Here is a 16,782-nt window from a genome sequence, read left to right as displayed (position 1 = left end):
ATACAGAAAAAAAAATTAAAACGCATCATAGCTGACGTGAAGCTGACATCATAGCTTACATGCCGCTTCACATCATGCTGCATCGCATCATATTTTCATATAAGCACACATTCTTGGATTCATGATTTTGATTTATATAGCATGTACAAAAAAGGTAAATCTTTAATTTTTAAATTAGTATGTCACTAAATGGCTTATTCCAGCCCTGGACTAAGCCAACAAGGACAAATAAAAGTCAGTGAGACCAAGTAACATGTTCAATGATCAACTATGGGGATTCAGATAAGACTGTAGCAACATACTGCTCACTTTCTGTTGTACTAGCGAACAATAAAAAGGAAAGTTAATTGTTCTTCAGCTGCAGTCTAATTCCACTGATGTACTGCATCAGATGATCTGACAATTAAAAGTCAGAAATAACAGTAAGCATCAAATGATTAACAAGGCAAACAAATAGCTAAATTCCTAATAAAAATAGCTAAATACCCAATAAAAATAGCTAATACCGTTTCACGTGTGTTTTCAGTAGCTTTATTTTTTTAAATAACAGATCCTATGTACACATGTAGAGTATGCATCACAGAAGATTGCTTTAGGACTACATGTGAACCCTGGCTTTGTATAAAATCTCATTGAAACACAATTAAATATTTGGCAAAGCGTCTATATATTATTCATCATAATTATTCAATATTTTGCTATGCTGTGTAGTCTGTCTCTGGTCATCCATCGACAGGATCCCTCCTCTGGGCAAGGAAACAAACCCAGGCACTGAGGGGTTCAGTCTTAGTGCCAATGCCAAAAAACACCAGCTGCTACTGTTGTTATGTATATTTACTGTATTTGTACTTGAACAAATGAAGAAAATGAACTGAATTCTGTCTTATTATGTGTTTATTCCTAGCGGCTGGAACTACACCACTTTGGGAAGAACAGTGTCTGATGAGTCTGATGGCAGCTGGCAGAAAAGACCACAGGGGATCACGGACAGAACGCTTCATTATCATCAGTTTTGCAAATAGAAGTCTTTAATATTGTTACAAGTTGTAAAAATCATGTATTATTTCAGTTCCAATAGAACAAAACCTAACAAAATAGGTCAACCTGACCCAGACAGAACACAGGGTTATGGATTGTGACGCTAAAAATAGAAATCTATTTTCAAATGGTCTTGCATGTACTTCTGTGTTTGTGTGTGTGTGTGTGTGCGCACGTGTGTGTTAGTGGGGCAGTGTGTCAGGGGCAGGAGGAGAAAAAAGGCACTCAGACACACAGCACTAACAAACTCTCATCAATCATGTTCAAGTCAGCACAGGGGGAAGGCCATGCCACAAAAAATACCATGTGTACAGGCAGCACCTCTGTTCAAAACAGCTCAAAACAGCAGTGTTACATTTTATGTAAATGTATGATGTGATTTTTTATATTCTTATACATTTTATAATATTTTTATATAACAATAATTATTATAATTATAATTATAATTATTATTATTATGTTTTTAAAATGATTAGCAATAAAATGATATCACAATATCTCTACTCACTGCCTATTTATTCATTATGCACACACACACACATATTACATGCAACTCATACAAAAGACATAACAACCAATGGAAATAAAGTAGTTTTAACAAAGCGCACAAAAATTTGTTTATGCGACTAATATCTGTGTCCCCCACATCTACAGATAAACATTATCATTATCCAGCTGTTGCTGTGTCTGGTAGGATTCTATAAAACATTAACAAAAACATTTAGGCTATCATGAAGAATTCCTGAGAACTGTGATTATTTTTCTATAAAATAAAAACCTGCTATTTCCTGTTGTCATGCTATAAATATGTACATTCATATTGTATGCTATATATTAAGCAGATCACCTAAAATCTGCCTACAGTTTGTGAGCATTGTAAAAAAAAAAAAAAGCCTTTGTGTTTTTCATTATATCTTCCAAACATCATTTTTGTTTAAAAATTATATATTTTTTAAATTGGCCAATTGGCAATTATAGAGATTAAGTTAATTATGCATTAAGACATTTTTCAATAACAAAAGGTGCCAATAATTCTGGAAGTGACTACATAGTCATGGACTTCCAGCATGTTGACATGCCCACAGTGGCAGTGAAACGCCTGAACAGAATGTTTTCTATTTTTAGACTTTAGGATCATCAGACAGTGAAACACACGTCAACAGCAAACCATAAGAAAGGCTTTAGGAAGATGTAAAAAAGTGGACATTCAGATTCAGGCAGAAAACAGCACTCATAGGCCACAGGTTAATACATGAGGAAAGGTAGAGAAGTGCAATGGCACAGAACAGCATGATAAATGTGAAGAGTGTGTGGTGAGCACTTACAGATTTGCGGATATTGGAGCGTGGTTTAGGGATGGGTTTGGACGGTTTGCTGTCGAAACTCTCAGGCAGTGTTGACGAGCCATGGCCACCCTTCCTGGCCTGTAGAGCCAGCTGATAGGCCACCTCAAAAGCCTGGCCCAGTGTGAGGATGATCTCATAGGCTAGATTCTGCCCAGAAACACATAAAACATAAAAATCAGACAGGAAGTTTTATGAATTTATGTGTGAGCATCTACATAACATATTTTGGTTATAGGATTTTTTAAAAGTCAGTTTTTAATTAAAAAAGGGTTTCATTTGTTTTACTGAGATTACATTTAGGGTTAGGTTTTGGTTTAGCATTAATTATGAGTTATGAGGACAAAAAAAGAAAGAAAGAAAGAAAGAAAGAAAGAAAGAAAGAAAGAAAGAAAGAAAGAAAGAAATACAAAAGCAGCTGCAAATATTTCACCCACAAATCATTCACATCATACACCCCCAAATCTAGTACATTATAACCCATATACCCCCTACACCCCGAAATCGGTGTAATTTCAGTGTAAATTAGGTAAATTAGTGTGAGCTTTAATATTGTTCATGCACTGTACTTTCCATACTAATAAAGTAAAAAGGAATTCAAATTCTATGAGCTTCTGAAAATTGGTGGTCACTTAATTGCACAGCCCCTTGTTGCATTTCTCTGTGAACAATTGATCGCTGACCCATGGCCTCATAGCTTAGAGTTTTTGTTTTTTTCTCTTTGCATGTCTGTAGGGCTGTAGCTTGTCTCCTCCTCATCTAGCATTTCTCTTTTAGAATCCTGAAGTTGACCATTCTGTCTGAACTCCAACTTCTCCCCTTCTATACACTTTTGCAAGTCACTTTACACAGCTGGTTCTTCTGGCTGGCATCTTTCTGTCAGTCTTGGGGTAAAAGGCAGAGCTTCTGGGCTTGCCTGACAGATAACGTGTTGTCCATAATTTAGGAATTTGCAATCTATATCGAGTTCCTCTTCGTTGCCATCTGGGCTGTCCCACTGACCTTTTGTCTCTTGAATCTTGACCCCAATTCAGTCTCTTTGACTCATTTCTGTGCAACCAACCTCTCAGGTTTGTCGACAGGTAAACTGTCACAAGTAAGCAAAAAGTTCCTATGAAAGCCAGACCTCATTCACAGGGCTGTCAGCACTTCTCCTTTTCTTGACAACATTCACCTTGTCTTCCCAGTGGGTTGAGAGCTTATCTGGCCCCCATCTCTCAGACAGGTTGCAGACCCACAGGTCAGTGGCAAACAGCCAAATGGCCAAAGAGCAGGTAGTATGTAGAGAACGCTGCCTCGCTGTAGGTGCACTTACAGGCAGGGACCAGTTTTGTTAGTAAACTTTGTTAGATTTTTGAACTTGAAGTTCTGTACAATGACTACAGACCCATCGTTTTACTTTTGTCCAGATGTCCATTTCGCTGAGGGTGCTACATGGAAGCCATGTGCACCAGTGCGTTTCTTTAATTCTACAATCAAACTCTCTCCCCATAGTGAATCTTTTCAGGGAATCCAAATCAGTCATTTGAAGAGTATATCAATTACAGTCTGAGCTTACTTGTTTTGGTGGCATACACTTGTACAAATTGTGTGGTCCGTTACACCCAGTTTGTATTCTGTATCCTGTTTACAAGCTCTACTTAAACTCTTACAAGAAGTTACAAACAGCTTGTTCATGAACAAATGAAAAGCTCATTTTTGGGGAGGAGGCATGTGACACAAGGGAGGTTGGGTTCGTATTGAAAGTGATCTTAGAAGTGAAGACTCTCAATTCTCACCAAAGTGACAAACATTTATTTGACTAGCTCAATTAAAGCGGTTTAGCTATTTACCAATAGCTAGCTCATTTGCTAAATTCTTAACTTGCATCCTCTAGGTAATACGAGTCTCGCTTCTCTATAGGGTGCATATTGTGCATTTATGACCATCATCCACTGAACATCAATATGTGTAGGCATCAACATGTCTTGCATTGCTTCACAGAGCAGACCTGTATTACCACAGAATTGCACAAACTCCATGATTACTTCACATGTTTACACTCAAGGTAGGGTGTAACGCAATAGAATGATCTGTTTGTGTATCTCTGTCTGTTGAGTGCTCTAAATATATACCTCTCTCTATATATATCTAAATATATACAACCCCTATACCCCATACAGCCCAGAATCTAACATATTACAACCCCTATACCCATACACCCCATTCATCCCATAATCTAACGCATTACAACCCCTATACCCCATACACCCCATTCATCCCATAATCTAACGCATTACAACCCCTGTACCCCATACACCCCATAATCTAACACATTGCCGCCCCATACCCCATACACTCCATAATCTAATACATTACAACCCCCATACACTCCATAATCTAATACATTACAACCCCATACACTCTATAATCTAATACATTATAACCATTATAACCCCATATACCCCATACTATAAATGCATTACAAACCCTATACCCCATACACCCTGTAATCTAATACATTACAACCACATACACCCCATAATCTAATACATTATAATTCCTACACCGTTACACCCTATACACCCCCCAAATCTAAAACATTATAACCCATATACCCCCTACACCCCCCAAATCTAATACACAATACTGCCTACACCCCCAAATCAGTGTAATTTCAGTGTAAATTAGGTTATGACCCATGATGTTGTAATTTACTCATGGGGAAAAACAAGACAAACCTGAGGTGATAGTTCCCGGGCTTAAAAGATACGTCCCTTATTTTTTCCCTTTATCATGTCCCCATTATGTTGTCATTAAAGGAATGTGTGTTACTAACCACATCGAAAGCTGTAAACACATGGCAGTAGTGGTGACTGGACTTCAAGTCTTTGGTGATGTAGGCAAATGTGGAGAGATCCTCAGGATCCTGCGCTGCACAAGAGATGTTCCTAATCTCATGCTCAGCTATGATGTTCTGAACAGGAGAGTAAGAGAGAGAGAGAGAGAGAGAGAGAGAGAGGGAGAGAGTAACAATCTACATGGAGTCTGATATGTTTTTAGAATTTGTAGGGATGTAATAGGAAAGAGTACTTGAAAGGCTGCTGTTCACCTTATTTGTTGCATCAATAAACTTGACTCCTTTGTAAGAGACTGAGAGAACAATGGTAGGGACCTTCTTCATTTGTTCCGCAGACTTCTTGCAAGACAAGGAGACAAGAGGAGAAAATCATAGACCCTGACAAAAATCCCCAAACTTTTCTACAGCCCAAAATTTAAACATTAAAACATTATTAAAACCCCTATAACCCATACACCCCATAATTTAATATATTACAACCCCTATACCCCATACACCCTATAATCTAATACATTACAACCCCTATACCCCATTCACCCCCAATATCTAGTACAAATACAACCCCTATATCCACATTTCAAAATCTAACATATTATAACCCCTATATATTTTGTACCCCTACAACCCCGAATCTAGCACATTATAACACCAAAACTCCTACACATTATAAATCCTGCAGGTTTCAGTATCTATGATCTATCTAGTATATATCTTGTACATACACGCAACCAGAAGAAATGTCCCCAAAAAAAAGAAGTGGCCCAATTTCCACTGCAAAATAAGCCAACCCAATCCACATGCATTCGTTCAAGAGAATATGTACCAAACCCCAAAGACATTCCCCTGAATATATTATCTTTACAAAGTGAATGCTTTATAAAATCAAATCTCCTGAGTACATGACTCTAATTTCTTAAACAGGTCAGAATGAATTTTCCCTCCCTCTTTTAACACCATGTAAGCCTTCTGACAGTTTATATATTTGGTGCTTTATTATTCTTCTTTTTCTTTTCCTTTTTCTCGGTCAGCATTTATCTTTGCCTCAGCATGTTTACACTGTCCTGGACCTGTCAAAATCTGCTTCAAAACAGAGATCGAGAGAGAGAGAGAGAGAGAGAGAGAGAGAGAGAGAGCAAAAGAGAAGGAAAAAGACAGACAAGAGAGCAAATAGAGAGAAACAGAGTGAGACAGTGCAAAAGAAACAGAGAGACAGATAAAGAATGAGAGAATAAGTGGGAGCAAAGATCATGCTGCAAGAATTTGTAGGCTCATAAAACATGAAGGTATGCATGCATGTATTTAGACAGATGGGCATGAGAGAGAGAGAGAAAAAAGAGAGATATTGAATGTGAATGAGATGTTCCTGCAACACAAAACCCACTACATGACACACTGTGAGAGAAAGTAAGAAAAAGAGCCATTTGTTCAAGGTTAAAGGCCAGCATGGTTCACAGCAGACATAAGAGTCACTGTATGGAGTCAGAATCACTGAATCAGAATCACAGAATAGAATCAGAGTCACTGAATCAGAATCACTGTATGAAGTCAGAGTCACTGAATCAGAATCACAGTATAGAGTCAGAGTCACTAAATTAGAATCACAGTATAGAGTCAGAGTCACTGAATCTGAATCACTGTATGAAGTCGGAGTCACTGAATCAGAATCACAGTATAGCGTCAGAGTCACTAAATTAGAATCACAGTATACAGTCAGAGTTACTAAATCAGAATCACAGTATAGAGTCAGAGTCACTAAATTAGAATCACAGTATAGCGTCAGAGTCACTAAATTAGAATCACAGTATAGCGTCAGAGTCACTAAATTAGAGTCAGAGTCACTAAATTAGAATCACAGTATAGATTCAGAGTCACTGAATCAGAATCACTGTATGAAGTCAGAGTCACTGAATCAGAATCACAGTATAGAGTCAGAGTCACTAAATTAGAATCACAGTATAGAGTCAGAGTCACTAAATCAGAATCACTGTATGAAGTCAGATTCACTAAATCAGAATCATAGTATAGAGTCAGAGTCACTAAATCAGAATCACTGTATGAAGTCAGATTCACTAAATCAGAATCATAGTATAGAGTCAGAGTCACTAAATCAGAATCACTGTATGAAGTCAGAGTCACTAAATCAGAATCACTGTAGAGAGTCAGTCACTGCCAGAATGTTGTTCATAAGCACAGACCAGGTTTATTTTGTTGTTTGCTGTGTGCCTTCTATATGATCACAAACCTTACCCTCATTTTTGCGCAGGCGTCATGCGTAGACTCTGTTCCTCTCAGCTCTTTTACAAGCATGGAGCCCAGATACTGAAAAAAAAACAACAAGAAGAAAAAGAAGTGTCTATCAACGCCCTTGTTTTAATGTCCTACATCCAGTTTGGTAGAGACTAAGCTGAGGTTTACTCCTGCAGCCATAAATTCATACAACACCAAGCAAACTCTAGTGCCTGCTTGAACATACTGTACATCCTTTGAAATGAATTCAAGCTTAAGCAAAAGTTCTGTAAAATAATAAGAACTGACACACAATGGATTTGTCCTCCAGAAGAGTTGCAGGTAGTGTTCAGAGGTTTTTCTGCTTCCTGTTTATCATTTCTTAAAAAAAAAATACAGTAGTTGCCATTGTTGTTTCAGTAGTAACATTTTAATAGTTAGAATTGTAGAGTTGTTGCGTTTAATATTTTAGGAGAGTCTGAATAAATTTTACTGATATGTGCATGCAGGATAAAAGCAGAGAGGATTCAGGGATTAGGGAGTATAAAGTGTGTGGTGAGACTGACCAGCCCTTGATTTAGCTCAGGTGTGTGAGATAAGGGCAAGCTTTGTGAGGAACTGATTTAATAACGCAACTGTTTAAAGAAATATATCTTTCAACAACACATAATCTGTCTGTCTCTCTCTCTCTCTCTTTCCCTGTCTCTCTCTCTCTCTGAAACACAGCTGTCAGGCTTTGTGCCACTGAGATCGATAGATGAACCCTGATTAGATTAAAATGCTGTTTACAGAGGCACTGTAGGCTGCTACCAGCATGAGGTGTAGCTTCCCTCAGTCACACACGCTGTCCAGATGAATTACTGTCTGGACCCACACACACGCACACACACTTCATTGGCTCACAGATTTTACTGTCCTTTAGGCACTCGTTAATGGCACAATTCTAACATTAATTAAGACAAATGAAAAGGAGATAATGTTTCGAAATATTTATCTTTTCTGTCTGATCATTTTTTGAACTCTTCATCCGTCTCACTTCCTTCATCGTTTATTTAAACCACTATGATTCTGTGTCATATCAGAAACTGTATTCTCCTGTCCCAAGGCCAGTCAAATTTACATGAGTTTAACATGGGCATGATCTACAATTCCAGCATCGCTGCTTGTGTGGGCAAATAGACCAACCAGATTTGCAGGGCTGTTGCTAGGTAACAGAGCAGCTTTATGTAACCTCTAGCTAAAATTACTTCAGGATGGAGAGATGCTGAAAAACAGGCCGCCACTTTAATTGAACAGAGAAATACTGTTATTCACCACAGAACCACTCTCTTTCTTCCTCTCTCATGTCTCTCTCACACTCTTACTTCTCAGAAATAGTCCACTCTATTTGTACATCATTAAACGCATTACATTAAATGCATAATGTACTGTATGCACACACACACACACACACACATACACATACACACACACACACACACAGGGCCATATGGATGCATAGTAAGGAGTTAATACCAAAATCGTTTGCATGCTATTTAGACTTCAAACATAATTAAAGACGCTTGATGGTTGTCATCAAATAAATTGACATAATTGCAGAGAAAACAAACAACTGCAGGTGTTATGAGGCGGCATCACTGCACAAAAGGCAGCTGTCTCAACTTTGCAGAGGAAGATGACAAAGACTGTGATTCATTTAGCTGAAGGTACATACTAGGTGTGGCATTCGCACATGGAGGTAAGAGTTGGTCACGCTTAAAACACCTTTTGGTCAGTTGGGCAATATTAAATATATATCTCTTATAAATAAAGGCATTAATTAATCATTTAAATATTTCCTGTAGATGTCTTTGGTGGATAGTAGAGGAGATTACAGACGACATACATTATTACAGTAAAATATGTGACTCCGCCTAGGCCTAAAGTGAGCTGTAGGCAGGTGAAAGCTTGGTGAACCTGCTGATTAAACCATAGGGATGTTTTCTTTTGAAGAAGAGAATGCAAACGTGCTAAAACATGAGCACAACTCATTTACTGTTCGACTCAAAAATGCACAAAGGAATCATCCTATTAAAAAACAACTGGCTGCAGTTCAGTGACTGGCTTTTTAAAGCTGAACCAATAAATGTGCTGAACATTTACAGAAATTCTGTATCTGAAGGCAGCTCACTAAGAAGAGTTTATATTAGCTTAATTAACCACTATGGTCTGTTTAGTGAGGTGATGACATGGTCTGCTAAAACCAAGTCGAACATAACACCAACGCCTCTGCCTCCAGCAAGTCTAGTCCTCCATGTAACTCATTTATATACCTCAAATACCCTTAAAATATACTTCAGACAGGAAAAAATATTTGACCTTGCTGCAACATTTACTTTTCAGATCACAGACAAAATCGAATAGTTCATGTTCCGGTTACGATGCTGCATCTGTATAAATCCTACTGACGCTTCCTTGTATCAGATCACAGATGGAAAGACAACCCAAATCCATCCTACATCAAGAGTTAATGACGAAAACACAATTAGATAAAGAAGTGAAATGAAATGAAACACTGCCGCGTTAAGAAAACGTAACCACTTTGCTGCAAATGCTAAATGCTGTGACTCCTTTATAGCCGTAAATGAAGATTAAACATTAGCGACTGTTCAGTCATGTACCTGGACCTTTAAAAAAATGAAATCAATCATTACAGAGATTCAGTCTAGAGGCTCTACAGTGCACATACTAAAAGAATCTAAAATAATCAATTTGCCATTGCATGTGATACTTAAAGAGACAAATCACAAATACACTGCAATACATGGATTAAAACATACACACACCACACTCGAACATGCTTACATATGCCTCATAGTCACAGGACTGGAATATGAGCTTCTCAGGATGGTGCTGCCAGTACTGTACAGGAGTGGAGGATGTTGCCTCATTGGGAGGTCGCAATGTGATTGGTTCGCACCATTCCCCTTGCTGTAAGAGAGAATCAGGTGACAGTTGTTAGAGCAAGAGTACAGCAGGGTCACCATTTAAATTTAAGCAGCAGATGAAATGTTCTAGCACTACTTTTCTTTTCTTTTCTAGCCCTTAGATATATAGCTATGTCTTGTTTCTATTGTTATCCTTGGTGTGAGTACACACAGTGCTGGCCTCAAGAGACATGCTTTAAAGCATTCACGTTAAGTAATCACACTGAAACACACACACACACACACAGATAGACTCCATACACTTGATGCAAACCAGAGCGAGTGCATCCACTGATAAGCTCTCTATCAGCACCATGATGATTAAAGACGTAATAAACACAAGCATTCAGAAAGGCGTACACACAGGTGAGTGAAGTGATAAGCTTTCTCCAAGAATAAAGAAAGACACACACACACTCTTGGCTTAATATAGAAAGGATAATTGTGATTTGTAGTTAAAAGTCAGATCACAGATATAGCAGCTATTTCATTTCATTTCAATTTACCTAGCAGATTTCAGAAATATATCAGCTCAAGATTTACATTTATTAAGAAAATAGATAAAACTATCACTGATGAGCAGGTCACACTAACTGTGGTGAAGAAAAACTCCCTGAGACGATATGAGGAAGAAACCCTGAGAGGAACCAGATTCAAAAGAGAATCTCATCCTCATCTGGGTGACACCAAAATGTGCGATTATCAATCATTTCCATTCTCTAACTGTGTTAAAAAGTGCAACTGTATAACCAGGAGATTCATTCCAGTTTTAAAATAAAGTCTGTTTTGTTGAAGTTGTTCACTGATGGAGACATGAGAGCAAAACTGCAGGCTAAAGCCATCATAGCAACTATAGTCTTAATCCATAATCCAGAGCCTGACACCAGACCACATTCACATACAGTTTTATTACACACTCCATTGCTGTATTAATCGCTCTTACACACAGCAACGCTCGTCTAAGGATGTACACACTCACCATACTGACTTGTGCCATCTGCCTCTCCAGTTTGGATCGTGGAACATCCTCAAAGTAGTTGTCATTGCGTCGGCGCCTGGCATCTGCCTGCATGATGAGGTGCTGTACGTCCAGCGAGCCGGCGTTGGGATAAGCCTGACTTAGAGACGGAGAGAGCTGTGGAGGAGTGTGATTCCCGCTGGGCTCCTGCACAGATACGTACACACCAGAGATTAGCATTAATATCAATAGCAACATCAAATGGTGTCATTATTCAAATAAATGCCATATTAAATGCAGATTTAAATAAAATCTGTATTAAATCATGTTGTATGGGTATAGAAAGATAGAATCAGCTACATGGGATTCGCTCCTGTATGTGGGATTCAGATCCTTCTTTAACTCATGATGTTTAACACTGCAAAGTAATTTATCCAGCAAAGATTATTATTTGATGCACCATCAACTCATCACTCACGAAGGATCAGCACCAAATCATCAAGCAATACACAGTAGGAAGTAAATAGGAAATAAATGCACTATCCCGGCTTTATTTATAAAATAAATCCATAAAATGAATGCTGAGTAAATATCGAAAACATATATACACAAGATATTCTGCAGCTAAAAATCTGAGCAGCCTTGTGCTCCCTTTAGGAAGCTGGTAAAGAGCCACATGATCAGGAGGGGAACATCCTGAACGCCAACACAGTAAAGGAGTGCATGGCTGGCACTGAATGTACAATGAGATGATCCAAAATGTGGAAGTAAGAGTGAAAACGGATTTTTGTCTCTGCTCCATTTGTAGAGTGAAGATATTCTGTGTCTTAAGGATCGCAGAGACAACTTTTAGACCATGCACTCTCTGTTATATATGTAATTAATGTCAAAGTGAGAAATGGCCTAGCACATTTTTTATCCACAGATGAGAGAATTAATGAGAAACATCCCTAAAGACATACCAAGAGTCCTAAAACCAGAGAGAGAGACAGAGAAAGAGCGAGAGAGAGAGAGAGGGGGGGGTGCATACATGCTTGATTTCCTACATTTCCTACATTTCATAAAATAGTTCATTGTCTTCTCCTCCATACTGACCCTGAGGGAAATCGCTCGTGGAGGTTTCTGTGGAGTGTCTTCGTGAAGTCTGTCTCCAAGTGATGCGAGAATTCTTTTTCTGTGACCTATCAAGCCGATCTTAAGAACCTGAGGAAAGAAAAACAGAAGCAACAGGTTAGGAGAGGACCAAGCCAAACACATGAAAAGAAGAAGAAGAAGAAGAACAAGAAGAAAGAAGAAGAAGAACAAAAACTTTTACATGGATGTACTGAGATTATTCCTACTGATATTATCATTATATTTCTTTTACGCACTATTCACTCTTACTCTCACCTGGGGAGAGCTGATTGTATAAATGATCATCTTCAAGATCCTTGATTTTAATCCAGTATGAACTGGGTTATGTCTGTAGTTCCAGAAAGTCTGGCTTTGGCACATGACCTTTTCTAATTGGTTGAACATGGAGCTACCTTGGTAAAAGCAGTCCTGCTCGAACTAGCGCTAATGTAATAACTTGTTACATCTTGGCACACCTGTCATGTAGCACTGACTTATACACGCAATCTGTGATACATCAATCCAAACTATGTGTAGTCGTTTTCAACAAAATACACATCTGTTTTCATATCCAAATCAGCCAATCAAATGCGTACCAGGCTGCACAATGCGCTATTCACACGTTATGTGAGGTGTACATAAACATCAAAGTGTGTGAAAACGACAAAATGTATTCAAGGTCAGAATCACGGACAACAGAGAGACACTTCTGCTTTTGCCAAACACTGACCCACATGTGCATCTCCCACTCAGTTTAGTTTACTGAGTAGTGCAGATTTTGCAGTTACTTTGGAGGTCTGATTAGGGTGTAGGTGACTGCTGTGGGATTAAAACTGCTGCTGGGGCACTGATTTATAATATTTTTGCTACACACACACACACACACTCAAATACATTAGCTTTCAGTTACAAAAATCAACATTATTGAGCCATAAATGCACCAGACTAACACATGGTTGAATCAACATCCAGCTCTTTTCTTATATTAATGGACAACATGCTTAACTCATTCATTCTTTCATACAGGATTGATCACACTTCTCTTTTTATAGACAGAGCCTTTACAGGAAGACTGGTAGTATGGCTTATAGTTAAACCACACTGAACACATCCCTCCACTCTCAAACAAAGGTTTAGAGAAACCTTTTGAGTGTTAAACATCCAAAGTACCACACTGAGGAACCATTTATCTAACAGCATTCACTATATGGTCAAATGTTAGTGCACATCTGACCACCACATCAGAATGGGCTTCTTCCCTAAACTGTTGTCACTAAAGTTGGAAATACACAATTTTTAGTATGACTTTGTTATACTGTGGTGTTGCAATTTCCCTATAAAACCAAATAGAAAAGAGAAGGAGTGAATGATGTAGCGTGACTGAACAACCACTATAGCCAAGCTGACTAACAGTAATAAACCCTTAATGTTTTATAACACATATAGATGGAATAATACAACCTCATCTCTCTCTCTCTCTCTCTCTCTCTCTCTCTCTGCTCAGGAGCATCTCATCATGTATTATAAATAAAACTGGGAACTGGCGCCTTAATTACTGAAAAGCATTTTGAAGAAAGCTGCAGTTATTATTTGAGTTCATTTGACTATGGCACTGCTGTAGGATGATCAAATAGTTCCAAGCACTGAACTGCCACTGAACTACTGAACACTGAGTAATTTAGACTCAATAAATATTCAGTGCTCAAAATAAACTCTAAAACACAGAAAACAAGAAATACTTTAAGTCTAGCTGTTTTGAATTGAACAACGCAGCAGTAGTAAAATCCCACAGCAGTCTCCTACACCATAACCAGACCTCAGACATAACTGCAGGCATGAATCTGAGTGGGAATTGCACATGTGGGTCATTGTTTGGCAAAACCAGAGGTGTCTCTCTGCTTTGTGTGATTTTGTCCTTGAACTAAAGTCATTTTTCTAGTGACGACTTAAAATAGTGGATTAAAACCATGAACTGCACCTCAATTTATTATCTCATTAAATGCGCTGGATCATGTGTTATTTTAGTTTGGCTTTGTACTCGGACAATGAAGTTTAATTGAACTGAATCCAATCTAATTTAATGAAGCGATATATTAGAATTACCTTGACTAATATCTGACATATACATTTTCCCTTGCCTTTATGTTACATGCGTTTAGTGGTTGACAAAAACGTGATCATCCATCATTTTTCAATCCCCCAATTTTTTGCTGGTTTTAAAGGCAAGTGATTGTATAGAGCACCGTCTTTAAATCACTGCAGACTGGAGATAAGGTGTGGATGCTTTTTATCTGCAGTGTAACTGCAGGGGGTTTGGATTTTAGATGATAATTTAGTCTCAACAGACGTGAGAGAGTGAAGAGGAGCAGATGTGATTAGATAAAGAAATCCAGTGTACAATGAAAGTGACTGTGATCTTCAACTGTTACATGAACTGACAAAGCAGATCAGGAAAGCAAATCAAAGCATCTGCAGATACGGTGTGTGTGGCCAGTACAAAAGTTAGATCTGATAATCTGTATATATGAATTTATCAATATTACAGTGTTAGAGCAATCTTACATGCTCACATTTCTAAGTATTCAACTGTGGAGAAACTAGGAGAATATTTTAAATCAACTTGAAATGAATGTAAGAGGATTATCTTACATTTCGATAAAGATGATTTTAATCAGTGCATCGTTATTTACACATATGTGTACAAGATCTTAAGGTACAGAATCGTCACTTGTAAAACTTGTGAATCAGGGTTAGTTATGCTTAAACTAGTCAGTGACCATTAAAGACTGACATTTACATATAGAATATCCAAGCAGACCAAAGCAATGGACACAGAGCTCTCAGCTCACTGAATCCTGGCTGATCTCACACGCTGAAGCCTGATGGGATAAATATGAAAGCAGCTTTGTTTGTGTTCACTGCACCAGTGGAGCATGGGACCTTTAATGACATAGCAAACACAAAATCCCTCTCTCTTTCGTCTCATTATCTCTCTCCAACATGCTTTTCCTTCATGGAATGCACAATATCATACTGTTACTCCATATTACTCCATATCATTCACTCACTCATTCACTAACTCACTCACTCACTAACTCACTCACTCAATAACTCACTGATTCATTCATTCACTCACTAACTCACTCAATTACTCACTCACTAACTCACTCATTCACTCACTCATTCATTCACTCACTTACTCACTCAATTACTCACTCACTAACTCACTCATTCACTCACTCATTCATTCACTCACTTACTCAATCAATTACTCACTCACTAACTCACTCATTCACTCATTAACTCACTCATTCATTCACTCACTCACGCATTCACTCACTAACTCACTCACTCAATTACTCACTCACTCACTCAATTACTCACTCACTAACTCACTCACTCACTCACTAACTCACTCATTCATTCACTCCCTCACTCCCTCACTCAATTACTCATTCACTCACTCATTAACTCACTCATTCACTCACTCACTCAATTACTCACTCACTAACTCACTCACTAACTCACTAACTCAATTACTCACTCACTCACTAACTCAATTACTCACTCACTCACTCACGCATTCACTCACTCACTCACTCACTCAATTACTCACTCACTCACTCACTCACGCACTCACTCACTCACTCACTAACTCACTCATTCATTCATTCACTCACTCACTCAATTACTCACTCACTAAATCACTCACTCACTCATTCACTAACTCACTCACTAACTCACTCATTCATTCACTCACTCACTCATTCAATTACTCATTCACTCACTCATTAACTCACTCATTCACTCACTCACTCAATTACTCACTCACTAACTCACTCACTCACTAACTCATTCATTCACTCACTCACTCACTAACTCACTCACTCACTCACTCACTAACTCACTCATTCACTCACTCATTCATTTGCTCACTCACTCACTCACTCATTTGCTCACTCACTCACTCATTCACTAACTCACTCATTCATTCATTTGCTCACTCACTCACTCATTTGCTCACTCACTCATTCATTGATTCATTCACTCACTCACTCACTCACTCACTCACTCAATTACTCACTCACTCACTAACTCACTCATTCACTAACTCACTCATTCACTCACTCATTCATTCATTTGCTCACTCACTCATTTGCTCACTCACTCACTCATTCACTAACTCACTCATTCACTCATTCATTCATTTGCTCACTCACTCACTCATTTGCTCACTCACTCACTCATTCATTCACTCACTCACTCACTCAATTACTCACTCACTCACTCACTCACTAA

At 38.3% G+C, this 16,782-nt stretch overlaps 1 protein-coding gene across 6 annotated transcripts in view; it reads right to left on the bottom strand.

Moving 5' to 3' along the window:
- anks1b (ankyrin repeat and sterile alpha motif domain containing 1B) overlaps window positions 1-16,782 on the bottom strand; it is a 156,209-nt gene that overhangs the window by 4,416 nt on the left and 135,011 nt on the right. For 4 of the 6 annotated variants that reach the window (XM_058407810.1, XM_058407812.1, XM_058407814.1 and 1 more), the window contains 7 exons: window positions 12,466-12,573; window positions 11,392-11,577; window positions 10,291-10,416; window positions 7,468-7,539; window positions 5,473-5,559; window positions 5,200-5,337; window positions 2,364-2,531 (listed from right to left, as the gene is read on the bottom strand). In XM_058407810.1, the coding sequence (XP_058263793.1) occupies window positions 2,364-2,531; window positions 5,200-5,337; window positions 5,473-5,559; window positions 7,468-7,539; window positions 10,291-10,416; window positions 11,392-11,577; window positions 12,466-12,573 (885 nt within the window). Of the gene's footprint in view, window positions 1-2,363; window positions 2,532-5,199; window positions 5,338-5,472; window positions 5,560-5,587; window positions 6,298-7,467; window positions 7,540-10,290; window positions 10,417-11,391; window positions 11,578-12,465; window positions 12,574-16,782 lie in introns of those variants that run through there. The other 2 variants (XM_058407811.1, XM_058407813.1) reach the window with 2 other exon arrangements.

This window comes from Hemibagrus wyckioides, linkage group LG14 (genome assembly GCF_019097595.1).
Source record: "Hemibagrus wyckioides isolate EC202008001 linkage group LG14, SWU_Hwy_1.0, whole genome shotgun sequence".
In the NCBI taxonomy this organism is placed as follows: domain Eukaryota; kingdom Metazoa; phylum Chordata; class Actinopteri; order Siluriformes; family Bagridae; genus Hemibagrus; species Hemibagrus wyckioides.
The sequence above is the reverse complement of the archived record's forward strand: the minus strand, read 5'-3'. Positions and strand labels throughout refer to the sequence as shown.